Below are 25,857 nucleotides of genomic sequence, written 5' to 3'. Positions count from 1 at the left end.
TGAAAACCTTGCACTTCTGTCTTGCTGCTCCTCACTTTTCAGCTAATAATCTCCCAGCAGCCAGAGACTGAGCCTGCATTTTCCTGAAGCTGCTGATCTTAAAACCCATTTTGTTTTCCTCATTACAACAGGAATTGGGGGTTACTTGTGCTGGCCTCAAACATCTTGGATCTCACGCACTTAAAATTATTCTAAAAAATACAGGCAGGAAAGAAGTGTGGATACTTACAGGGCTTCCCGTGGGACCCTGAATGCCCAGAGGACCAATAATTCCTTCTTTTCCCTAGAAAAGAAAAGACATGTGAACCATGTGGGACCTGACAGTCATTTTCACTGGGGCAGACTCAGTAAAGACACTGAATCTTTGCTGCTTTTCAGCAACTTGGTGGTGGTATTTATAGCTGGAATAAAAAAAACAACCAACATTTCAAACTGCAAGTCCAAAGAGATGAGTGAGTCCTCACAGTATGGTTGTCATGAGCCTTGTTAAACCTCAGAAATTCCATAAATAGAAGGATTTCAGTGCAGCTGGAGTGCTCTGTGCAGCGTGGCTGTCTCCAAGCCCCCTGCAGATGTGGTCACCTACAGCAGTGCGGCTCAGAGGTGGCGCCATGGCCTTGGGCACTGTGCTCCTCACAGCCCCTGGAGCCTCACAGAAGAAACAGGGATGAAGGAAGAAAATCCTCCCAAACCCATAAACTGGAAAACCACTCACCATGAGACCTGGTGGCCCACGTGGTCCCTGAATGCCTTTGAACCCAAGGTCTCCTGGGGGGCCCTGCGAGCAAAAAGTGAGATGTGAGGTCCACTAAATAACCAAACCCTGTGTCTGTGCCCTTGCTTAGAGCTCTGCTTTAAGGACAAGGGGTGGGACTGGGAAGATCCAATTTGTTGTAAATTCTTTTCCCACTCTTGATTTGCAAGGCTTTTGCTTTCAACAGAAAACGGTTTCCTCTTCACCAGGGAAATTATATCCTGATAAAATGAGTCTAAATTTCAAGTCAAGGCTGTCAGTGTTAGGGATATACTTTGGGTGTCTCAGGTGCAGGCTGATGGTTGATGCTGGAAATAGAAACGTCAGAAAGGGGGAAAACAGCCACAGAATCTCTAGGACAGCCCTTTTCCTCCAACAAAGCACATGTAAGCACACACTCATTTAACAAATGAAGATTCATAAACTAAAGTTGGGATCAAAATTCCATTTCCAGAGTTCCTGCAGAGCTGCCAGCAATGCAACTGTCGTCCGTACAGTGAGAGCAGAAAACCAGCTGGTCACCAGCAGCCTCTTACCTTTGGCCCAAAGAGTCCTGCAATCCCTGGAAATCCTGCCTCGCCGAAGTCTCCCTGCATGTGACAGCCAAGACAAATACAAGAACAAAGAACAACAGTGAATTCACACTGATGGCTGGAGATGCCACTCAGAGATGCACCAAGAGTTCAGCAGCTCCAGAGAAAGAGGAATCTGTGAGTACCCCTCAGTCTAAGCAGGACTGATGAGAAAGAAGAATGAAAAAAACCTGGAGGAGGAACATCATCACAAACATCAGGCTAGAAGCAACTCACTTGACCCCTTAGATCTCACCAATGCCACCTTCCTGCCCACAAAATGGGAGGCAAACCTACACTATTCCCAAAAGATGCTTCTCTGGCTTGGCCCAGCAGAAGCAGGATGCAGAGCAGCTACTCTGAGATTGGCCTTGGTATTTCTTGCTGCAAAGTAACAGCCTCAAAGTTCTTTAAAACAAGCTCCTCTTTTATTTCTAATACAAAATAGACTGACCTACTAATTCAAACTATGATAATTTTAAACTATGCTCATTCAAGCTGTTAAAAAAGTGCATGTTCCTACAACATAACCTCCCACTCAAGCCCAGGATAACCACACATATCTTTGAATTATTCTCCTATTCTACTCTGCAGGGATTGTTCCTCAATTTCGTAAGAAAAAGAATAATAAAATAGTTGAAAGACTGTCAAGCTTGAATCAGCACATAGCATGCACTCTGAGAATAAAAAACCCACCCTGGGTAGCATGTCCTTATGTAAACATCCTCCTTTCACCATCTTTGAGATGGTCATCCTTTGATATTTTTGGGCTTCTCAAATGTCAAAATTCAAGATGATTCAGCGTTTAAAAAAACAAAAGGGGTCAGAAACCTTCACCAGCTGATTCTTCTCCAGTGTTAGGAACATCAGAGACATATGAGGCTTGTTTGGCCCTTTGGCAGGACTGGCCCAGCCATTCTGACTGTGCTTTTTGGGGTGCATTGCATTGTTCACTCAGTTGTGAATGACCCAAGTGATGGGGCTTCCACCCCCTTTATTGCACAGTCATTCCACCATCAGCCTAGAAACCTCACTGTTAGGAAGTTTTCCCTTGAAAAAGGCCGTGACAGTGAGAAACTGCTTGGCAAGAAAGGGCTTGGATGGACTCAGTGGAGTGTGAGAAACTTTCCAAGGATACAAATTGGTTTAACTGCCGATTTCTGGGTCCTGGAAAGGAAAATTGCTCCCAACAGAGGACTAAGGTCTTTCCTGCATTAGGAGAATCAACCAAACCTTCTTTCTAGAGGAATTGCAGGCAAAAGCACATGGAAAGTCAGAAGGGTTTAAATGTCCTGGAATCATCTTAGCCAAAGGGACACATGGTCACTAGTCCTGCAGAAAATCAGGCAGTGACAACATGGGGCAAAAGAATGTGTCACTTGTGTCACAGAGACAAAATAATCTGTGAGACTGATCTATGATCAATGACAAAATGATATATGGTGGTGTTGGTTACTACCTTTCAGCCTGAAAACTGTTAGCACGAGGTTTTATGCAAAACAGGCAAACCAGTGCATTTTATTTGAGGTAGTTTGGGTTCATTCTGTGCCTTGTTTCACATCAGTCCTAATCTTTCTCCCAGAATCTCTCTTCTAATTTCTCTCCCAGAATCATGCCCAAACTGGGTATGGGCTCCCCTGTAAAGACCCTCCCAGGGATCCCCTGCTGTCCAGGGCTGTGGATCCACACCCTCTCCTGCAGGAGGAGCCTGGAGTCAGCTCTGATCAGCTCCATCCCCACTCACCGGCTGTCCTTTGGCTCCTGGGTCACCAGGGCTCCCTGGAAGGCCCGTTCCTCCTGGTGATCCTCGCTTCCCTGTTTGGCCAGTCTGTCCAGGCAATCCTCTTTCACCCTAAAAATAACAGAATTCAAGTAATTCCGAAGGACAGGAACTAAATATAACTCAGCTGGAATAGCCATAGATGGAAGGCTGGAAAAGATGGCTCATTGGGATAAAGGAATGTGGCTCCATCAGGGGATGCCCCAGGTCTGCTAAGGCAGGTTGTTCAGGAGCCACAGGGTGACACCAAGGTGGGCATGGCTGTGTCCCCTCCTGGGCTGCCCACAGAGCAGGAGCCTCAGCAGAGCTCTCCCACCTGCCTGGGGGTAGGGGGAGAGAAAGGGGATAAAATCTCTTCTCTTTGCACTTCCTACATTCTTTGTCCTGCCCTGCAGTTTCCCATAATCTCTTCCCCCAGCAGGCTGGCAATTGGTGATTAATTCATGGAAAATGCTGAAGGCATGCCAAGAGCAGGACTTCACTCCAGAGGCTGCAAAGCCAACATTTCCCCCTGTGTTAACTCTACAGCTTCAATCTAGAGAATGCCTTCTCCCACCCTTTGCTCTTCCCCTTGCCAAGGGCCAGGAGCAGCACAAGCTCCAGCCACTCAGTCTGGGGAGAGCAGCAAAGAAAGGGAGAGCCGAGGATGGTGGAACAGCCGGAAAAGGGGCAACAAATTCCCCTGGAGGCAGGGTGTGTGACAAGGACACAGAGTCTGTCAGCTACCTCCTGTTGTACTGCCCAAGGCAGCTGGAGGGCAGCAAGTGACAGATCAAGGGCGATGTGCTGTGGAGCCCTAATTTAAATCAGATCCCAGAGCCTCTCCAAACCCAGCTGGAGTCTTCCTATTTACAGAGTCTTTCTACAAAGGACTGAATTGCTGTGGGTCCACAGCTTAGATCCTGTGGTGAGCCTGGATCAGGGCAAGGACCAGGAAGAAACCCCAAGGTCACAAAAGCAACTTGTCCCTGCTTCCAGCCAGTGTGATGTCCAAGCCCACACTGGCTCCAGTTGTTCTAATCCAGTAAATATGCTAAAGACCAAGCAGCACAGATTTCCCTCCAGCAGTTCAGGTCTTGCAGAGCAGCAAGAACACCTGAATCTCCCATGGAGTTGTCCATTCTGGACATCCTACAGGCAGGTTGTAGCAGTTCCTCTCTGCAACTTCTCTGTGTTTTTTTCTAGCCACGTTTCTAATGATAAAAATCTCAAGTGTTTTTAGTGTGAGTATGTGTGTCTGCAGGCTCCTGAGCTCCTCTGGTAAAGGAGGAAAAGTCTCTGGGACATTCAGCTGCTGTGCACATCAGGAAAAATGGATGGAGGGACGGATGAGAAGAAAGATCTACAGAGCCTCTAGCTAAGTGAAAGGTGGCAGCAGGAACTGAGACTATATGAGACCTTGGAGAGTTCAAGCTCAGAGGCATCAGGCTCACAGACTGGATCCCTCCCAGCAGCATCTTAGGGAGTCAGAAACTCACCTTGAATCCTGGTGGTCCCTGGGCCCCTGGCAGTCCTGGCACACCAGGGTTCCCTCTCTTGCCCGACATCCCAGTCACACCTTCCTCCCCATCATCACCCTGCTCTCCCTAGAAAAGGAACACACACGAGGTTATGAAACAAAACCCTTTCCCCTTCTGCACAGCTTCTGTGGGGACAGGGGAGATTCTGCAAGAGGAGGATAGGTTTGCAGGGGTGGGTTTGCAGATGTGGACAGAGTTCTGTGCACCTGAGTGTCTGTCAGGCTACAAACCCCACTTTATTTACAGATCTGGTCATGCAAAAGCAGCTGCTGCCTCTATGTGCTAATGATATGTGAAGAAGACCCACTCTGGGTACACATAAACAGGAATATCCATAGCTGGATCACATAATTTGTCCTGTGCCACCTTTCAGTTTTCCAGCCCCAAGGCTGTGTTTGCTGTTGATGCCTCGAGGCTGCAGTTGAAGCCTTACCAGCACTCCGGGCACACCGTCCTTCCCGGGCACGCCATCCACTCCAGGGGCACCCTCCTGACCCTGCCTTCCCACAACTCCTCGAGGACCTGGTAGCCCAAGGATGCCCTAAAATCACAAAGGTATTAGAGAAGGAGCTCGCAGACAGCATTTCCTGGGGCAGAAAACTGAATTTTTTCACCTACCGGTGAGCCTCTGCTCCCTGCACTGCCCCGTGCTCCTTGCTTTCCTTTTTGACCCTGCAAGTAGAAAAAAAAAAAAAAAAAAAAAAAAGATCTAAAATTGCAGCAGTTCTAGCACAGCTCCACTTGGGACTGTGACTTCAGGGTGTGCTTCTGGATAATGACTGGAAAGAGTTTTATAAAAGGGAGATTTATAAAGTCAGTTGCTCCAGTGCTGGGGAATGAACTGCTATTTGGTTTTATTACAAGTGATTCTTCGTATGTCTTGAGAGTTCTAGGACAGGAATGAATAGCTAGAAGGCAAGGACCTGCATTTTTCCTAATACAGAGCAGATGAGGACAAATAAAGCAGGATGAACTCGAGGGAGGACTTGGTACACTGGCAAACATTAGAACAAGATGCTAAAAACCTGAGTCCTCCATTAGTTCATTGACAGCAAACCCAGCACCCAGTGAGTTCTCTGAGAGTGTTCAGGGGGGGCTTCTCTCTGAGAAAGTAACTCTATTTTGGAGAGCTCATGGAAATTAAAAAGGGTGTCTTCTGTCTGAAATTTGCAATGCTGCTTTGTCAATAAAGGCAGAAAAGAAACACTCCTGAGGTTTATTAGCTGTAAAAAGGATTAATTTGTGCAGAATGAATGGAAAACTCAGCCTCATCACCTTTACTAGGGCTCTCTTAGTGAGGTCATGTACTAAAGCACTTTTAAATTGAAGAATTCATTTTCTGTGCATTGTTTCCCCATCTGCAGAGGACCAGACTGGCCAGCTACATGAAATAAATATTCCTGGGGGTGCTTCCCCTGCTAATCATTAGACCCAAAGGCAGTTCCACATTGCCCATCAATGGGCAGAATTTATTTATCTTATCACCTGGTACACTTCTTGCCAAGAAGACCTAAAACTATCTTCTGAAATTACCCCCAGCAGGGTCAGATTAAAACCCCTGACATCTGCCAAGAGAGAGCAGGAATTTGCTGAGTATTGAGGTCACATACTTATGTTTTAGCAAATAAAGTCTCTGGTCTGTGAGAGTAATTAGCAAGCTGTCATTACAGCCAGATGTGGAGGTAGGAGTAGGTATGAAGTGCCCCAATGAACCCTGGAGGACCCATGTTCCTGGGTTTTCCTGCTCAATAAGGACAAGAAGTTGGAGGGATTGTTCCAAGAAACAACTCCATGGATAAATGGACTCCAAAACCCAGAAGGTTTCAAGCCAGAAAATTTTATGGTTCAAATGAAAGGGAGAGACTCTTGCCTGGCTCAGCCTTCCTTGGGGATGGAGGAGCCAGCTGTGGCTGGAGACAGCACAAACAGGGCATGGGAAAGAGACACAACCCATGGCAGGGACTAAAGACCTGCCCAAGAGTCACCATCATGCTGGACCTGGAACTGTCTTGATCCAGTTCTACAAAGACCAACAAACCACTGGGCTCAGACACCCAAATGTTTACAGCCCTCCCACAAGGATCTCCACAGCCTTTCAAGGCACAGACCATAGGCAAAAATCCCACAGGCTGGGCAAAACCATGAGAGTCCTCTTAGTTAGAGATTTTCTTTAAACTTTGGAACAGTGTAAATCCACCCTGCTGAAACCTACCACATCACCTTTGGATCCCTTTGCTCCTGGCTTGCCTGGTGATCCAGGGTCCCCCTACAAAACATAAACAAGAAAAATCTGCTTAAAATTCTCTTCTGGCAGTATCTTGCATGAAGCACAAAGAACAGCATTTTTTGTGCCCTAATAACGCTGACTGTATGGAAACAATTCAGGGAAACTGCCTGTACTCAGACAGGCCCCTGGGGAAAAAGGAGCAAAGGAACTGTCTCCAGAGAGCATTTAACAGAGTGTCGATTGGAGAAGAAGCAACTCTGGCCCTCACTTGGGTGGTGCCTGTATTTGTGGAAATCATTCACCAGATTCCAGATGGAGAGCAGTGAAGTGGGCAGGAAGGAGCCTGTGTGCAGAAATTGTGTGTAGAACCAGCAGTTTACACAGTGGCTGCTGGTGCCACCTCCCTTTTGCACACTGCAGCTCTTGCCCTGGTTTCTCCTGGGGGTCAGGTATTAGAAAACTGCCTATGGAGTAAAGCAGAGAGGGAATTTCACTGCTCTCTTGCTGGTCTCTTCCCCATCACATCCATCTCAGCCTCTTCTCCTGGCCAGCCAGGTTGGGTTTTTTTGGTCTGTATTTGTGCCAGTGGCAAATCCTAGAATAACAGCAAATAAAAGGACTCCCTGCAGAGCTCTCCTTTTTCAGCTTGTTTCTGAGTCACGTTTCTAATGGACCTTCACTAAAGACAATCCAAAGTTCCTGCTTCCATCTGAATCATCTGAGGGGCTACCAACCCCCAAATAAACTACATCCAGTGGGGAATGCAGCAGCTCTAATAATTTCTGGGCCATATAACAGAGAACTACCATTTTAAATCCCAAAATAGAATCTTTTGTTCTTCCCAGCATCCCTACAAAGAGTGGGAATTGATTCAACTTTATTTCCCAATACGAACTACATTTAATGTGCTGCTGCACTCACAGTTGCAGCAGTCACATATAAAGATCAGATGCTACTGTATATAACAAGGGAATAAAAAGCCCTTCCCTTGAGTTTGGATTTAATTTAGTCTTTCACAAAGTCTTTCACTAGTTTGAGAGGAAACAACTTGCAAGTAGAATAATATGGTCTCACCTCACACTGGACCAGCAGCACATTAAATGGATCACTTCCAAGCAGAGCCTTCCGCTGTCATTGCCACCTCCCACCACCATCTCCGGAGATTTCTAGCCCCTCATCCAGAAAGGATGGTTTTGGAAACAGGCACTAGGAGTGCTCCCTGGTTTGTCACCTGTTTGTCTCAAATGTTGCTCAAAATGCCCCTTCCATAGGGTCTGGCTGATGGAAGTGCCCACATTTCCCAGCTCACCACACTCCCCTCCTGCAGTCCTTCCCACCTCCCTGTTTTTCCTGTGCCTGGGGCACTGGGTACCTTACAATGAAGCAGCATCTCTTACCGGTAAGCCTTGCTGCCCAGGTTTTCCTCTTTCTCCATCAAGACCTTCCTGACCCTTAAATAAAAACCAGAGACGGAATGTGTCTTTGTTATTTTGTGGTAATGAGAAAGAAAAATGAATGTAATGTGACGTGACTTAGGGGGCGGAAGAAGACACACGTGTCTGCATTCTGGTGATACAGAAATGGCGTTGTAACGGGTAGTGCCCACGCTCCTGTGGATGTGCTTTGGAAAGAACTGCTCATCACTAGCTAAGCAGCAAAGAAGGTATTCCAATGCATCCCAAAATACACACTAATGGAAGTGAAGAGTTAGAGACAGCTGTCCTAGAAAATAAGGCAGCAGCACTGCTACTCTGATGAATTCAAAAATCTTCTGGAAATTACTCTAATGGGTCACTCTGACCAGATGCTTTTGAATGGAGGTAACACTTAATTCATGGAGCCATTGCAGATCAGCCCCAATCAGCTGAAAATGTCCTGCAAAGAGGGCATAAGGAGCACAGCAGGATAATTCATAGCCCCGTTTTTGCTTTTGAGAGAAATCTTACAAAGATTTTGGAAGTCTCCAAATCTTAAAGTTCACAGATCTTCCTATGGAAGAACCTACAGCCACGGGCACATCAGTTTTGCAATTTGTCCAGCACTGACATGGACTCTCTTGCACATATCTTGTCTGGGATGTCTCCTTGATAAACACAGACACCTGTGCAAAAAATGGTCCTGCTCATTCCTTTAGCCTCACTCAGGGAGGTGCAGGGCAGGGTGAGGTGCTGACTTTCTTGCCTTCAGCAATGTCTTTATTGTTTTAGGTAATGACAGCTGAATTGTTTCTTGTCTGAATCACAGCCGTGTGCAGCAGCTGACCAGGGACAACAGCAGGTTAGGAACTGGGACTGCTGGGCAATTCTGTGGGCTGCTGTGGGCTGGGAGCACTTCCACAAGGCAAACATCTTTGCATCATGCATTTGGGATAAGACTCACAGGATAACCAGTGTCTCCAGGCTCCCCTCGGTCACCTCTGTCACCAACAGGGCCCTACAAGAGCACAACAAAGACTTGAGGTGGATGTAAACAAGCTGTCATCTGCAAGATCTCAATGGCTCATGCGTGTTCTACAAGTAAGGCAGCAACCCAACTAATCCAGCCACAAAAATCACTCCAGGATTGATTAGAGAAGGGATTTAACATCTTACTCTGTCTCCAGGTGGTCCCTGTGGGCCTTCTACCTTCCCGTCATCACCTTGTTGTCCCTGTGAATGAAATGTTAGTATTAATATAAACAACAGATTTTAGAGCAGATGCTTCTGTACAGACCCGATCCAGTCCTTCCATATCATGGGAAGTCAAAGCTTCTGTTGAATTTACTCCCTTTTCATCTAAGGAAAGACTAAACAAAATTTTTTTTGCTGTTTGTTTCACTAACTCTTCACATTGCTTTCCTGATTTCTGGTGGTTGTTTTTGCCTGGTCTAACTCTCCTCCTTAAGTAACCAGGTGCAAAGGGTTATTTTCAACAATTCCTAAAACGAGGCAAGCAGGATGTAATTACGACAATATGGGAAATAGCTCTCTGCCTCTGAATTTTATTGCTGACAGTTCAACCAAACTCTTTAATCAAGCATTTCCCCACCCTCACTGAGTGCTGTCTGGGCTGTCGTGGGAGCACGGGTGGTCTGGATGGGCTCCTTGGTTGTGTGCCACCACTGTGGGCTTGTTTTACAATCATCCAGGTGAGACAGCCCCTTGCACACTCCTCTCCTTGCTGGGATGCTCCACAGCACGAGCTCAGAGCTCAGGGTTTGGCTGGTGGATAACATCACCCGGCTTATTTATGACTGAGGTCTCTCCAAAACATCCACAGAGAGATCCCTTAAGACTTGACAGAGACACTAGCCTTTTAAATTCTGTTGTGAAAGTCACTGAGGGTCACAATGTTCTGTTTTCTCTGGAGTCTAGCTCAGAGATGGCTGTTTCTCTGCTCCCCATGGAAGAATGCTACATTCCAGCTCCTCCAGTTTTTGACTATTCCATAGCAGTCCCTGGCACTTTGACTCCTCAGGATGAACATGTCCCAGAGCTCCTTTGATGCAGTTTGGGGGGTTGTGGCAGAGTGGAGCTGCTTTATTGGAGGTTCTTGGGTGCTCCAAGAAGCCTTGAACATCCACATCTCCAAAGATTGCAGAGCCAAGTTTTTCACAGACTTGTGTAATTCTCAGTGGCTGCACCAGCTTTCTGGTATATTTACAATTCTCTTTGACGTTCTCTTTGGGCTACTCTCCTGTTGGAGTTGCAGCTGCTGATAGTAAGGACATTTGGGAAATTTCTTGGTGAGCCTGCCTGCCTCTGAGAGAAACTTGGGTGGCAGAGAAGAGAGGGGGGGGAAGCAAACCTCTGCTGATGGTTTCCAGTGCTACTGAACTTGCTGCTGGAAGCCAGCAGCAAAATACCTGGCAACTGGTTTGCTTTCTAGCCACTATCTAAGGAATGTTGACTAGAAGGGAAACAAAGCCACCATTTCTCAACTCACAGGGAAAGAAAAATAAAAAAGTCATCCCAACATGTCTGTTACTATGTAGAAGTCTTGGCACTGATTGCTTCTTCCCAAGCAGGATGTGCACACCTTTGCCATCTGGGAGCTGGGATGAGTGTGATGAACCCAGAGAAAGCTCCTAATCCTGGGGACCCTTGAAGAGCATCAAGACTCTCAGACTTTCTCCCCATTGTGGCTTTGCTTCCCCTTGAGGCTAATTCCCAACCTTGTTCCCTGTCTCCTGCCTGAGAAAATCCTGCAGCCTGGTCAGCTCTAGGACTGTGAAACCAAGCTCCTCCAGAGCTTCCTGGTGCCTCAGCTGCTTGAGAGAGAGATGAAAGGTCTGCGCTAATTCTTCGGAAAGTTGCAGTGAAAAAAAGTTAGAGTAAAGGGCAGCAAAGTAAACATGTTAGGATACAAATGGAAAATGCATGGAGAAGAAGGGAAGGCTTGTTGTTGTTGGCTCCTGTCCCAAAGTGAGATACACCAGTTTGTAATTTTTAAAAGGATCCCATCTGGACTGCTTTAAGCAGCTGCCAAGAGCAGGCGTCTGCTCTGAGCAAGGCCTCTTTGAGGAGCTGCAAATGTATGAAATGTGGCAGAGTGGCTGGCTGGGATGGCACAAGGGAGCAGTGCCTCTCACCAAACCACTTTCTTCTCTGAAAAAGGGAAGACCTTCCCCACCATTACATCCTCCTCCTTCAGCACAGCTCCATTTACCATCTTACTTAAAGCTCACAGAGTACTCACAGTCTCGTTTCCATTTTCTCTGTATTTCTTATTTTCAGGCTTCCATTTTTGTGTTCACAGGCTTGTGAGAGGTTACAGATGTCTGGAGGGAAGGAATCTGTCTGTCTTTAGGCTGGGATCCAGGAAACTCTTAGGAGATGAGGGAGGGTGGATAGGAAAACTTAGATACAAGATTTTGTGGAGCACCTGGATGCTGTAGGAAGCAGTGCTGGAGGCTCAGTACATGGTTTTGTGCTCTCCTGGTTCAGCATCTTCTGCTCCCCAGCAAGGTGTCAGCAAACCTACTGGCCTTCCAGGAGAACATGAGTGAGTAGATCCAGCTGTCAGTGGTCATTAACAGAGCTGACTGCTCTTAGCATTCAGCTAAGAGCATTAGGTGCATTGAATGCTTTGGTGGCTTTATCAGGCTTCAGCTTGGATACTTGCATGTAGAATTAATTTGTTATAACACTGCTGTGCTCTTTTGACACCAGGTCTACTCAGGGAGTGCTCTTCTACTGTCCTTTTGCAGAGCAACATCTTGTTGGTGAAAGGCAAAATGCTCCACTGGGGGCTTCAGATGAATAATTTTGGGATCATTTGCTACTGAAATTACAGGAGCTTTCAAGATGGCAACTTTAAATGTTTTCAAATAAAACTACAGCTGCAATTTAAGCAATAGACATACATATATGCACATCTCAATGGCTGCAGGGTCAGTGGCTAGCAAAAGCATAGTCTTGACTCAAAACTTTTTGCTGAAGATGCTCAAGATTCAACAGTGGAATTATGAGAAACCTCTGGGGCAGGTTCTGAGCTGACAATGTCCCTGGTCATGAGCTCTCACATCATTCTGGGCTGGTTATGCTTGTCTAACACTTGCCAGGAAGTTCAGCAAGGCAGCAGTGGAGATAGGGAACAACGGGAACATCACCAGCTCTTCCTCCATGGATGTGTTTCATCAGCAGGAAATGAGAGAAGCAGCACAATGACATTGTTCACCCCCAAAGAAAAATTTCTGAGGTGTGTTAATGTGTTAGTGGAACACAATAGCTTGCCCTGCCCCAGTGATTCCTGAGTGCACAGGGAGTCTTCAGGCAGAGCATGGTGTGAACAGGGTATCCTGACAACAGGAGCCTGAGCTGAAGGGATCCATTCAAAAGCCCAGCAAGGGCAAGTCCTTATAAACTCATTTTTTAAGGGATGAAGCTCCTGTCTGCTCTCCCACCTGTGTGCCGAGGCAAAGCTGAATGCTCTCTTGGTGATGGGGAGTAGAAAGAGTTCATGCATCTCTCCCTTTCATGGGGACCTCACAACTGATCAGTCCCATCACCATCACTTCCCTTCCCACACTAAGGGAGGATCACAGAATGGTTTGGGTTGAAAGGGACCTTAAAACCCATCTGGTTCCACCCCCTGCCATGGACAGGGACACCTTCCACCAGACCAGGTTGCTCCAAGCTCTGTCCAACCCGGCCTTGGACACCTCCAGGGACAGGGCAGCCCAGACCTGTGCCAGTGCTTTACCACCCTCTGAGTAGAGAACTTCCTGACACCTAACCAAAATCTTCACACTTTCGTTTTAAAAGCATCCCCCTTGTCCTATCACTATCTGTCTGTTGTAATAAGCTGCTCCCCTCTTTTACACAGCCCTGTTTAAGCACTGGAAGGTCACAATGAACTCTCCCCAGAGCCTTCTGCACAGAAGTCTCAGGAGGGAGGGAGTGAGCATGGCTGAGGGAGGCATGTGAAGGACACCATCAGCCCTGGGAGCGCCAAGCAGCCGACAGGAAACCATTAAAGGGTGAGTCACTGCTCCAGCCTGAACTGGTTATGGCTGTGCTGACTCAGCAAAAGGGGGAAAACACCGAGGAAAAGCCACCGTGGAAAGAGGGCTCTGAGTCAGGGCAGCTGCAGCCAGGGGGCTGTCGAAAGGTGGGGCACAAGGAACATGGAGCAAGGGCCATGGGGAGGAGAAACCAGCCAGCAGCTGAAGATCAGCTCGTTTGTGCAGGGAGTTATCCTGACCTGATCACAGAAAGCCACGAGTCTGATTTCTCTTGGCTTGGGGGGGTTGAGCTGAATTGCTGTGGATGCAGGAAAAACACATCCTCAGAGCTCAGGCTGGCTGGCTCAGCCTCTGGCACAAGGGCACGTGGTGTCTGGGCAGCACGTGCTGGTGGCACTGATGTCCTGGTGGCACCAATGTCCTGGTGGCACTGACTGGCAGAGGCAAGGCTGTAGCTTTGAGGGGTTTTGCAAGTGTCTGTGTGGTCGAGGAGGCACCTCTGCCACAGGGTGAGGAGAGTGCAGATGCAGGGGAGTTACAGCAGTGGGACAATTGTTTCATTCAAGGAGAAATGAGAAGGCCAAACCTCCTGACCTTACCTTTTCCCCCTTTGGCCCTGGTGGTCCAATTGGCCCTGGTGGTCCTGCATGTCCCTGTGGAGAGCAGACAGCATGTGAGGAGGCAGGAAAGAGCTGTGGCACAGAAAGTCCTCCCTGGTTCCCTGCCAGATCTCCCAAGCCCTGGGTGGTGCATGCCAAACTTTGGAGGGACATGTGGGTCACAAGGGCACAGAAGAACCACATGGAGGTGATGCAAATGGAGACTTGACAAAGAACTAAACTTGAGGTCAGAAATAAATCACGGTTTAAGAACAACTGGCATGCTGGAGTGGCAGTTTTGTTTTGTTTAGGAACAGATAAAAGCTGGGAGGTGAAAATAAAACCCCTACCTGGTAACCCTTTATGCCTGGGTCCCCTTGAGCACCCATCCTTCCTGGAGCTCCCTGGAGAGGCAAAGACAGAGGGACTGAGAGAGCGGGACATGGTGTTAGCATGAGAGGAGGGGGCCCTGAGCTCAAGCAAAGCTCAGGACCATGTGGGAGTGTGGCCAGTCTTCCCCTGGCCACCAGTGAGCTCTGCTGAAGCCACATGATGGGCTTTTGCTTGGCTTTAACCTCTTACACATGGAGAGGGGTGCCTGGAGGCCATTCTATGCCTTTGCCAGCCTGCAGCAATAGATTCCCCACCTCACTCAGAGTTGCTATCAGAAATGTCTGCGTCTGTGTGCTCTTCATCTACCCTCCTGCATGTCTCTGTATCCCAATCAGAGTTGTGCTAGGAAGTCCACCAGACTTCCACAGATCAGAATCGCATCTTTAGCAGAGTGAACAAAAGGGTTTAAATCAGGTCATCAGATTAAAGTGAGTCCCAAAATTTCCATATAATCCCATTTAGCATGGAATAAAGCCCTTTCCACAAGACAGAGATGTGTCCACTCCAATACACTGTTGCTTAGATATTGCTTTTCTTCCTTGTGAAATAACCCATGGAGGCTTTGCCAAAGACTATTATGGGAGGATATATGGTGAGGCCATAATTTTTTAGTGCAGGAAAACACTATCAGCAGAACCATCACTCCATCACTCATTTACTACTGTTCTGAAATATAACCACTATTCCTAGTTCATAAATAACTCCTAATTTTGCACTAAGTTCTATCAAATAGAGTGCAAGAAGTTTCCTAACCAGCCTGCAATGCACAAGAGGTACTTTTATGTACCACTGCTCTCCCAATCCATTTGTCTCTTGTGCCTAAAGCAAATTAACTTTCTCCCCTCTCTGCCATACTATGGCTGTTCTCTCTGGAAGCCTCACTTTAGTACCCAGTTCAAACCCCTTCCCATGCTATATTTTTTCTTGCTCCAAGTGTTTTAGATAAGTAGATCAAGAGTGGGTGTAGAAACAGGGCAGAAATCCAAGGCAGAGTTCCTTACAACAACACAGCTCGACTTGGAAGCAGCTCTTGCCATGAGTGTGCAGTCTCAAAGGGGAAGATCTTAGCAAAAAATAGCTTATCAGCTCACTCAGCTAAGGAAAAATCCCCAATATTTCAGCAATTTCAGCCTATCTGGGGAGTTGTGAAGAGCTGCCTGGATGCAACGTGAGCTGGGCTCACGGGGCACCAACCCAGCCACCCCATGGACTTCCCCCTGCACTGCTCGGAACGAGGGTTAGGATGTTTTGGCCAATAAACCCATCTAACAGCATTTCCCTTCCAGTGCCCTGAGGCCTCTTCTGGGCTTCCTGCTCCATCCAGGCCTGTTCCCACCACTGCCAGTCGGGTTTCTCTGTGTTGTGTTCAAGCGTTTGCAGAGCTCTTCTCACCATCGGTCCCAGGGTACCTCGGGATCCTTTAGGGCCTTGGTTCCCCTTTGGCCCCTGCTTCCCTGGGGATCCCATCTCGCCGAGCTGCCCCTGGTAGCCTTTGCTGCCCTGCAGAGAAAAGGCACTGGCATCAGTGTAGGACAAAACTTCTCCTGCAGGAAAATATCAGACACGAGTAATGGAAGGGAGAACCCTTTCCTTACTGTGATGTTTTCAAAGAGAGATGTTCCTACCTTCTGGCCAGGCTTGCCCTTTTCCCCCTGTTTTCCTGGTTTCCCTTCTGGTCCCTGGAAGAGGAGAAAACAGAAGAAGGCTGTTGGAATGGGAAAGCAAAGGAGTGGCATCCCAACCAGCCACTCCCAAGGCATTTCTCTGGCACAGACAAACCTGAGAGCATCCTCACCCACCCATGGGGGCCAACAAGGAGCCCAGGAAGTTGTGCAGGTCAGACCACAATCCATAGGTGCTACAGCTGGGGTATGGCTGAGTTTGGTCTTTAGCTGCTCCAACACATGGAGGAAAACTCATTGCTTAAAGGTGGGAAGATCTTTGTGCTCAGGTGACTATTGGGTAACACAGCTGAGAGGTAATACTGTGATAATTTTGATGATGGTGACTTTAAAACCACATCTTCAAGATAGGTGGGTCCTGGAAAACTGCCTAAATCAGATGTGTCCATCTGTCTCCAAGGGTGCAAAAGAAGGATCTCCAGAAGTGCACCTACCCAGCCTCTGCTACAGAATGGGCTGAAATGTGGAAAACACATTTACCCTGATTCCCACAAGAGGTTTCCTCTGGTTTCCACCTGAGCTTCCATCTCTGCACCACTACTCTACCAACAATTGTATCCTTCACAAACTTTGGCACTAAATTAACACTTTTTATACAGTTTTAGGACCCTACCAATAGAACCATTCACTCCACAGCACCTTTCCTTATTTTTACCTTGTGAAAACAGGCAGTGGTTTCATTCTCTATCCACGTACCTCACACAACCTCCTGCTCACAGTGAAACTCCCCTCCCTCTATCTGTATTATTGCTGCCACACACAAAAACCACAATCTACCGATCAGGCTTCTAGAAATGCAGTGGGATGCAAAACTTCAGGTGGGAGCCATGGCAAGCAGAGACAGGAATGCTGAGCTGCTTTCAGAACCCAGTGTGGGTGCAGAACCTGCTGCCCCTCCTCGCACCCACACCACAGAAATGTGATATGATGAGCAGCTAAATACAGCAGCCTCTCCTTAGGGACCTCAGGGAGCTCATTTTTTCCACTGTTTGACCCTGTTGGCTGCAAGGGAGACAGAATATTTTGAATTTGACCAAAAGAAGCAGAAAGTATAACTGAAGAAAATAACTCATGCTTTTTTGACAATTGTGACAAACTTTTCAACAGATCTCCACACCAGCACCACATCTCTCCCTCTGCTCCCCCTCCCAGCTAAGAAGGTATAGTTTTCACCACGGCTGGTGTTGCAGTCTCAGCTGAATAAAAGCAACTTATAAAGTGAGACATATCAGGGGGTTTTCACTCTGCTCTGAAACATGGGCCTCAGAAGTGCCTGCTCTGAACACAAAGGAGCAATTCAGACTTCTTCCAACCCTAAAGGACTGTGCCAGTTCACCTCCCCAGAGGGAATAGCTCCATTTTACCTCAGTCAAACATTTCAGGAGCCCACCTTGCCAACACCATTAGGCCTCACAAAGGGCAGATCCTTGCTGAGGAGCACATGAGCCTTGTTCTGTGTCTCCTCCATACTGCTCAGAGGGGTGGTGGGGGGCGGGGTTTGTGCTATTTTTTGCTGCCACTTTCCAAGAGATCACTTTTGGAACTACTTTCCCACAGATGCTGAGCAGATGATGGGTGCCAAGCCTCCAGCATCACCCACATGATTTACACTTTTGACAGCAGTACAGAGGAGTCCTCCCTAAGGAAAGCATCAGAAATGGGCAGACCCTTCCAGCTCCACAGCAGCTCACTGTGGGACCTGGTCCTCAGCACCTGAAGCACAGTAACTCCCAAAGCCCCTGCTCTGCAGCAGTGCCCTGGGCACATTATGGCTTAAAAATCTGGAGAGGGAATAGTGGAATCACTCACTAAACTTTACTGAAAAAACAAAATGTGACTGAATAAAGAGACAACTGGGGCTTTTAATCAGTTGCATAGTGTTTTTCCATCAGTCTCTCTGGACTGTGCTTTAAGAGCTTGTGGAAGCAGAAGCAGTAGATGCTTCCTGCAGATGGAAGAAAGCCCATTTTAAGCTAGATCTGTTCCTAACCCGGTGATGGCCAAGCCCTTGGTCTTCTCCAGCAGAGTAGTTTTGCACACTCAGATGTGCTCCTGGAACTGCTGTGCTGTGGCAGCTCATGAAACAAAGATTTCCATGCAAAGGTTCCATGCCCAGGCTGAGAATGTGTTATATTGTCTGTAAAAAATGCAGATACCAGTACATTGATGAAACACACTCTTTTATCATTGTGCAGGGCAGGTGGACCCTGTTCATGGGGAGGTCACGAGATCTCACAGCTACTTCAGAAGAGTCTGAAGTACAGCCTGGATCCCTCCACCAGGATACACACACCTCCCATGGAAGTTTCATGGCTGAAACTTGATTCTACCCTGCATTGGAAAATGTCTTTGTTTTTTGAGAAGACAAGTTTAGGCTTTAAATTTTCCCATCCGAGAAACAGAATTAACACGCTGCTCCTAAAATCTGCCATCATTCAAGTTCCTGCTTGCACTCACCATCACAGAGTAGAGATAGAGGGGCTGGAGTCATCTGGGAGAGAATAAACAACGAAAATCAAACCAAACTTTGACAGTCCAAGTCCTGCTTGCAAAAATGAGCTCAATCCATAGTGCCACGTACAAACAGCTTCTCAGACTTTCTTCAGCTTGTCTTTTCCCTTGGTGGTGGATGTGAGCACAGATCTGGGCTCCAACAAACTCCTTGTACCATTTTCCCCTTATGACACATCACGAAGCAGGGATGTTCATCTGCTCCAGAAGGCTCCCCTGGGTTCTCCAGCTGGGGTGCAGCTCTTTCTCCATTTCTGAAGAAAAAAACATTGGCAGCATCACCAGCCTCCTGTCAGTGATAGTGAGAGGAGCTGTCACTCACAGGAAGCCATGGAGACCTTGTTCCAAGCCTCCCTTGCTGTTCTTGACTCTCATCCACTGGTTAAAAGCTTGGCTGGTGTGAAAAAATGGGTCAAACCATGCTGGCAACACCATGGGCAGGGACGTGGCTCAGATTTTGACTTTCTGAGTCACCTCCTCGAGAGGAATAAGCTCTATCAGTCAGGGATATTTCTGTGCTCTCCCAGCACGCTTTCTAGGACTTTGGCCAGCAAGCTCTGCTGGTGAGTGGGAAGCCTACCATGTGTCTGATTTTCCTGGATATGCTTTCTCCAACTGCGCAGGAATTCTGCCCAGATGAATTTAGAGGCAGTTCAACACTTGTCTGGGGTTCCCAGATATGTGATATCTCTACTTGTGATGATCCAGATGTGGTTGCTGTTGCAATCCCAGATGTTCCCAGGGCACATAGGCAGGGGTGTGCACATTTCCCAGAAATCACTGCACTGCCACACTCCACAAATTGCACAGGGAAGAAAAAGCCCCGCAATGACCTTGGTAGCCTTCAAAAATAGTCCCATCATTTTTCTCTCCATTCTTCTGACTCATCTGCCCAGGGATGAAAAAAAAAATCAGGGCCAGAACAGGAAGAGGAAGAAAAAAAAAAAACAAAAAAGGATAAAAATAAAATTCAATGAGATAATTTCTTCATCCAGGCTCTCCCCACATTGGGAATGCAGCATCTTTTGGTGCCTCTTTTCCTGCAGTGTAAAGTTCCTAAGGTTCCTAGGACTTCTTCTCTCTTTAACAGAGACAGGACTGAGGGCAGAAGATGTACAAAAGCCTACGCATCAAAATAATCAAATCCAAGTTCCTTTTGCTGGACTCACATCAGTTGGGTCACTGTGCCAAAGCACCGAACACTCGAGGCTTTTGTTCCTGGGGTTTGTACACATTTTGTTGTATGCTTTGGGTTACTGGTTTGCTGAGAAAATATATCTTCTTTCCAAGCTTCTTCCATCAGGGGGACTATTTTTAAATGGTGATTTCTCTTTATCTTTGCAGCATTCTTCACTAGAGAAGCATATCAGTACCTCCAGATGATGATGGTATTTGTGACCAGGTACAGTGGAAAGCAGCAGTTTTATTAAGACACATGCCTTCAGCTATGCCAAAATATCCAAGGAAAGCAAAAAAATATATATAGTCTTATGTTTAAAATTTCATTGTCATCTTCAGTAAGGACACAGATTTACATGGATTTTTTTAGTATAGCCTTAGATATTCCCCTAAGGGAAAGAAGAACGGTTTATTTTCCAATGCAAATTGGTTAATTTTTAAAGAAAAAGAAAAAGAGACTTCCAGCTGCTGATGGCTTTGACAAAAAGTCAGATCTATTGCCCAGCACAACAGCAATGTTTAGTGGGAGCAAATAGATGAGCAGCTCAGCTTTAAATTCTCCAGACATCAACAGTTGAAATCTATGTTCTGACAACAACATCCAGAAAAACAAAACAAGGAAGTTGAATGAACTGCAGAGAGATATGCCCTGAACAGAGCCAAACAACAAACAGGGCTAAAATCCTGACCCAAACTTCCCCACAGCCAGGGATGCTCCTGCTGCAGGCAATGGGTTGGGGAAGTGGTAACAGAGATGTGACTCACCCATCCTGCTCTGGCTCTTGGCATTCCAGAGGGCAAATATGTTCCTGCCTTCCTTGCAGCATAGCACAGGAAGGAAGCTCTCCAGGGCACAGAACTGGTGGGAGAGCTTCCCAAAGCTTGCCTCAGGCTGCTTCAGGATTGCTCAGGACTGCTGTGGAGCAGGGGCATATTTTCAAGCTTGCTTTTTTTTTTTTTTTTTTTTTTTTTTTTTTTTTTTTTTTTTTTTTTTTGTGTATGTGTGTGATTGAGTGAAGGTCTGATGAAGGTCTGAGGTCGCTCCTCCCTCCCAAAAAATGAGGAGGCAGGAAGAAACAGAACCCCCAGAATAGAGCTACTGAGGAAAGGAAAAAAAGTGACATGGTGACAGAGAGAAAAAAAAGTGGTAGTTTGAGGCACTGGATGTAAAAAGGGCAGGAAAACCAAAAGCAGCAATAAAGGTAGGAAGCATGAACCATAGGATGACCATGCCCATATTGTCCAGGCCCAGCCAGTGAGCTCATTTAAAGGGAAATGAAAAAGCCCCATATAATTTCCTACTGCTCAGCAATGTCTCCATATGAGAACCTCCACTTAATAAACTTTGATCGAGAGAAGCCTCCCCCCATGGAGGACAGTTCACAAGCACTCAGGAAATTAGTGGGATTATTTAGGCCGGGCATTTGAAGACATAAATGTTTTGGATTTATAAGAAACACATTTCATAATCACTCTGCCTAGCAGTAGTCTGGAAGGGGAGGAGACAGAGCAGCAGCTCCTGAATGAGTATGGGGAAAGAAGAAAGACTCAACTGTTCTCGAGAAGAAAGACCTGATTGTGCTGTGAGGTTCAGAGGGTTTCACTGGGAGCACTGGGAAGTAATGGGCTCTTGGCCTGCTCGTGGAAACCCGAGTGGGGAGTGCAGGTAGAGCTGGCTGGCTGTGCTCAAAGAAACAGCAAATTGGGGAAATCCTATAAAAAGGTCTTGGATGGCAAGACTACAGCCAGAGTCGCCGTGACTTTCCTTTCAGCTGAGCTCCTCAGCTTAAAATGGGAATCCAACCCAAAATTGTGTATCCTGAACTCTCTGCTTAAGAGCAAACTCTTATCTGCATGCAGCTGTTGCTCTGAAACTTGCTGTTTTAGTTTTGTGGTGGTAGAGATCTATTTAATTTGATTTTCCTAAGCAGTCGCAGTGTAAGGCAGCAAAGAGTCATGTATAGAGCAGTGCTGTGTGCTCAGAGCTGCTCTGGTTCAGTCTCATAGCTCTGAACTGCCACTAATTTATTGTTTCTGGGAAAATGCTTTTTTTCCCCCCACTCACTTTGCCTCAACTTCCTCATCTCTAAGAAAGCACAGGAGACAAAGGTGCCACTAAAACACTTGATGGATGAATGAGAAGTGTAGGAAAAGTGCAAGGCCTCACCCCCACTGAGCTGGGAAGCTTCCATACACAATGAAACCAAAATGCTCCAAAAAATTAGTGTTGGAATCTGACAATGGGAAAGAAAAGAACAGAGAGAGCACCTGGGCAGCACAACTCTGTCTGACACTCCCCCAAAACACTAAGGGTTAATATTTTCCTTCTGAAGGACACAGATGCCCTGGGGTTGTGGAAGAGGAGGGGAATGAAATTCTCTCTTGCAATAAGGAGGGGAATCTTGGAGCAACTGCCCAAAAAGTGTGTCTCCTTCGTCTGAGTCAGGAAAGAAACCATGCCAAGTTGATGGGATTTGTTTCAAATTCTGGCTCATTTTGACTCCTATTAACTCTAAACACAGACCAGCTGGGATCAGCCTGCCTTCCCCAACAGCAGAGCCTGCAAGGGCCAAACAGCCCCTCAGCTGCTGGAGAGCAGCCTCAGTGCTGCAAGCAGCAGTTCCCTCAGGACTGGGAGAGCTCTGTGATTCCCTGTAGGGTGCATAGGGCTCACAGGCAACCCTGGTCTACTCCAAAGGTTTCAATGGATTTGGTGGACCGAGTCACAGAGAGTAGAATGGCCAAAAAAGGGGGAAAGTCTCCCACAATAATATCACCCAAACAACAAAATCCAGCTCATGCCTCTCCATTGGGTGGGATGCCCAGAACAGGCTGACCCTGGGGACACCAGCACTGATTATCAAGGCAAAAAGAGAAGCTGATTGCTGCTATGGGCAGAGGAGCCCAGGGATGATCGTGTTGGTTCTAGAAGGGGAAGCAGAGACACCCAGGCCTGCAGCTCCACAGAGAGGGACTGCCCTGACTCTTGGTCTCATACTCCTCAAAGCAGAGGTTTTTAGCATATTTGACTGCATTTTGAGCAACTTTATTCACCTCTGGTTTTTGATGCAGGACAAATACCCGCTTAAGGCTTTCCTGGGTGTTGGGTCTGCACGAGGAGTGAAACTCCAGGGCTGTAACTCAAGGACACACCAGGGCCAAGTGCAAACACCTTCAGCTCTGGAAATGGCTCCAGTATAGGAACTGGCCCCACTGATAGAGCAGCTACTGGAAAGGAGAGGCTGTGGGGCAGGGGTATGGCCTGTTGTGATTTCCTGGGTACCCTCTGCCACCGACTGACCTCCTGCATGACCCTGGGCAAGCCACTTTACTATCTTGTGCATCTACTCCTAACACATTATTCAAGAGCAGGACTTGGATTAACACTACTCACTTCCTAAGATTAAAGGTGTAAGGATCTCACTGGTACCACTGACACACTGCCCTCCCCTGCACACTCAGCCTGGTGTTCTCCATTCCTTCCTCTGCTCACTCACAGGGTGACCTCACACCCTCTAGAGCTGGGGGAGTTTAAGAAATTTCCTTCAAGTAATTACTCCACAGACAGCCCATGGTCCAGGGCACAAACCCCAGCTTTTCCAGGGAACAACAGCTCAGTACATTATCAAAAAAAAAAACCCCAAAAATCCCATAAACTTCTGCATGGAGAGCAGAGATTAAAACCAGTGGTGACTCCAGGATTGTCCTTCAGCAACCTCAGTGTTTTCAGGGAGCTGAATGCCATGGATGTGGTGCTGCCAGCTGTGGCTGAGCTCATGTACATGCAGTGAATGGCTGGATTGATTCAGTGACAGCAGACCGAGGAGCTTTGTTGCAGAAAACCTTTGAATCATGTTTTCAGTGGCAGGAAACAGAAAAAGAACAAAGAGCAAAAACCACTCTGGGACAAATTCTGCTGTAAGTGATGTTTGGACAACTTTGCACGAGAGCAATGTGTCGGATGAGAAGAAGCTCCTGCTCTGCCCTGGCACCGCAGAGCCCAGAGAGCAGCCCCATCTCAGCATGGCTCTGCTAGCTCAGAGCAGAAGGCCCATCCTGGCCAGCAAGTCCTCCTTCCACGTCAGGATTGTAGCCTGTAGATGAGAGAGGGACAAAAATGTGATGGGAGGGATCCTCAGGACACCATCCAGAGCTGTGTGTGGGGTTGCTGCTGCTCTGGGGAGCAACCACAGCACCAGAGCCAAGAGCCACAAGTTCACTCCATGCTCTGTGATGGGCTGGAGAGTGGCTTGATCCTATGAGTTCCCTCAAAAAACCTTCTCAGCTCTCCAGCCCAGCCCAGCTCTGTCACTCTACCCTCCTGAAGAGCAAATGAAAGGACTTTGGACCTCGTTGGACCAGAGCAAAAGGATTTACAGCCCTTCAGGCTCTTCTGGGCTGATGGTGCACATCTGCATGCCACAGCAGGGCCGGCAAATGCAGCAAGATCTTCTCTGATGTAATTGTTTATGGCAATTTAGATCATTGGAGTGTCTGGCTCAAAGCTTTCTGAGTCCTGACATGGCTCGAATGACACTGCAGATAGGATTTCAGGTTAAAATTGAAGTGGAAAGAACTCAACTCCCAGTTTTGCTGAACAATGAGGGAATTTCTAGTTTCAGAGCATGTTGTATTTCAGTACTTCCAGGCTCTCCAATTGCTTTCCTGGAACTGTAAACCCCTTGCTATCAGATATCTGCCGTGTATGGCAATGAGCATGTTACAAAAACCACAGTGCAGAGCCACAGAGTGCAGCTGGAAACCCATCACCTCCTTCTGCCAACTGGCCCGGGCCTTCCTAAGCCACTGCTGGATCTGTCATCCTCTCAGGGAAGGGCTGAATTGCCACATTTTCTATCACTGCAGAGGAGAAGGAGCAGAGGGAAGCACTTCTTGGGGGAAGAGGTTCCTCTCAGGGCCCACTGGCCTGTGACCAGGCTGTTGGTGGCACAGCAGTGACTTCAGCCTCTGGATTTTACCATCCTCTGATGCAATGAGCAGCTCTGAGGGGCACTCAGATCCTTTGTGAATGCAGGTCACTCTCCAGGGATGTTCTCTGTGTGTTTCAGGCTCTGTGCCACTATTCCCTCACAGCCTTACAGATGAGCAGGTAAATGATCTTTCTATTTTGGCAAACCACTCCATGACACTTGCACTGCTGATGGATGCCTTGCCAGGGTTCACCAGGCTGTTGTACTTTCCAGTGTCCCCACACACTGAGGAGAATTGGAACAAGGAGAATCCTTGTTGTGCCTTGCCCATACAAAAAGTCTGGATTTCCAGCCAGTCTCTCTGAATGCAGATGCCCAAACAGTCCCTGGTGCTCTGCAAGGGGAAGGGATTTTCAGCCTTTTGTTGTTCAAAGCAGAGTACAAATGGCCATCCATGTTCAGAAGAGAGTCAAGGTCAAGTGAAGGCAATGAGTTTGTGTTAGAAGGCAGAAACCACTGGGAGGAGATAATACGTGGGCAAGCAGCTCAGGCAAGGTGCACATCTCTGGAAATTCCAACTGGATCTTGCACTGGTGCTCTGACTCCTCTCTTATGGCCAAGGGGACAATTGGCCCATCCCTCCACTGAGCAGGAGCTGGGGCTGAACAGAGCAGTGTGAACTTGGACAAAGTGACCAAAAGATAGAGGACGCTCATTTCTCTCAGCTCCAGCTGCCTTGAGCCCTGCCAGCCACAGCTGTGAAGCTCATGGACCATCTCAGCTGCCAGGTTTGTTTGCTGAAATCCACTGGTGTTGAAGCACGTACAAACCACCCCTGGAGACTTGACTGGGGCCTCCCTGCTGCTTTTTGTTTGAGATTCAAAACCACACTGGAAACCGGTTTTCAGATATGTTAATGCTGGAAATGGCTGAGCCAAGTTAAAGATCTCTGAAAAAACGTTTCCTGAGCACTGAGGGAAGTTTGGTTGTGCTCAGGCAGTGCTATCAGCATCAGGATGGCTCTCTGGGAAATGGAGCCTTGCTCAGGAAAGCCAGATGTGCCTCTGCTGACCCCATCAGTCACCAGGTGAGTGTCTCTCTTCTGCAGGACCCAAAGGGGCAGCACACTCCCTCTGTGCTTCCTCCAGCTTTCCAAGTTGCTCTGGGGTACATCCTTTCATCTGCCATCTCCAGGGAGCTCCAGGTCCTCTGATCTCCTACCATCCCTCATGCTGGCCTGTTGCCACATTAGGTGTGAGCTGGT

At 47.5% G+C, this 25,857-nt stretch overlaps 1 protein-coding gene across 1 annotated transcript in view; it reads right to left on the bottom strand.

Annotated features, from left to right (window-relative positions):
* The window catches only part of COL27A1 (collagen type XXVII alpha 1 chain), a 140,702-nt gene that overhangs the window by 4,548 nt on the left and 110,297 nt on the right, over positions 1 to 25,857 (bottom strand). The window contains exons 38-52 of the mRNA XM_083875689.1: positions 15,916 to 15,969; positions 15,683 to 15,790; positions 14,248 to 14,301; positions 13,898 to 13,951; positions 9,445 to 9,501; positions 9,233 to 9,286; positions 8,251 to 8,304; positions 6,839 to 6,892; positions 5,245 to 5,298; positions 5,060 to 5,167; positions 4,585 to 4,692; positions 3,071 to 3,178; positions 1,291 to 1,344; positions 716 to 778; positions 230 to 283 (exon numbers count right to left, since the gene is read on the bottom strand). Coding sequence (XP_083731815.1) covers positions 230 to 283; positions 716 to 778; positions 1,291 to 1,344; positions 3,071 to 3,178; positions 4,585 to 4,692; positions 5,060 to 5,167; positions 5,245 to 5,298; positions 6,839 to 6,892; positions 8,251 to 8,304; positions 9,233 to 9,286; positions 9,445 to 9,501; positions 13,898 to 13,951; positions 14,248 to 14,301; positions 15,683 to 15,790; positions 15,916 to 15,969 — 1,038 coding nt within the window. The remainder of the gene's footprint in view (positions 1 to 229; positions 284 to 715; positions 779 to 1,290; positions 1,345 to 3,070; positions 3,179 to 4,584; positions 4,693 to 5,059; positions 5,168 to 5,244; positions 5,299 to 6,838; positions 6,893 to 8,250; positions 8,305 to 9,232; positions 9,287 to 9,444; positions 9,502 to 13,897; positions 13,952 to 14,247; positions 14,302 to 15,682; positions 15,791 to 15,915; positions 15,970 to 25,857) is intronic.

This window comes from Zosterops lateralis, assembly GCF_965231275.1.
Source record: "Zosterops lateralis genome assembly, chromosome: 20".
NCBI lineage: Eukaryota > Metazoa > Chordata > Aves > Passeriformes > Zosteropidae > Zosterops > Zosterops lateralis.
The sequence above is the reverse complement of the archived record's forward strand: the minus strand, read 5'-3'. Positions and strand labels throughout refer to the sequence as shown.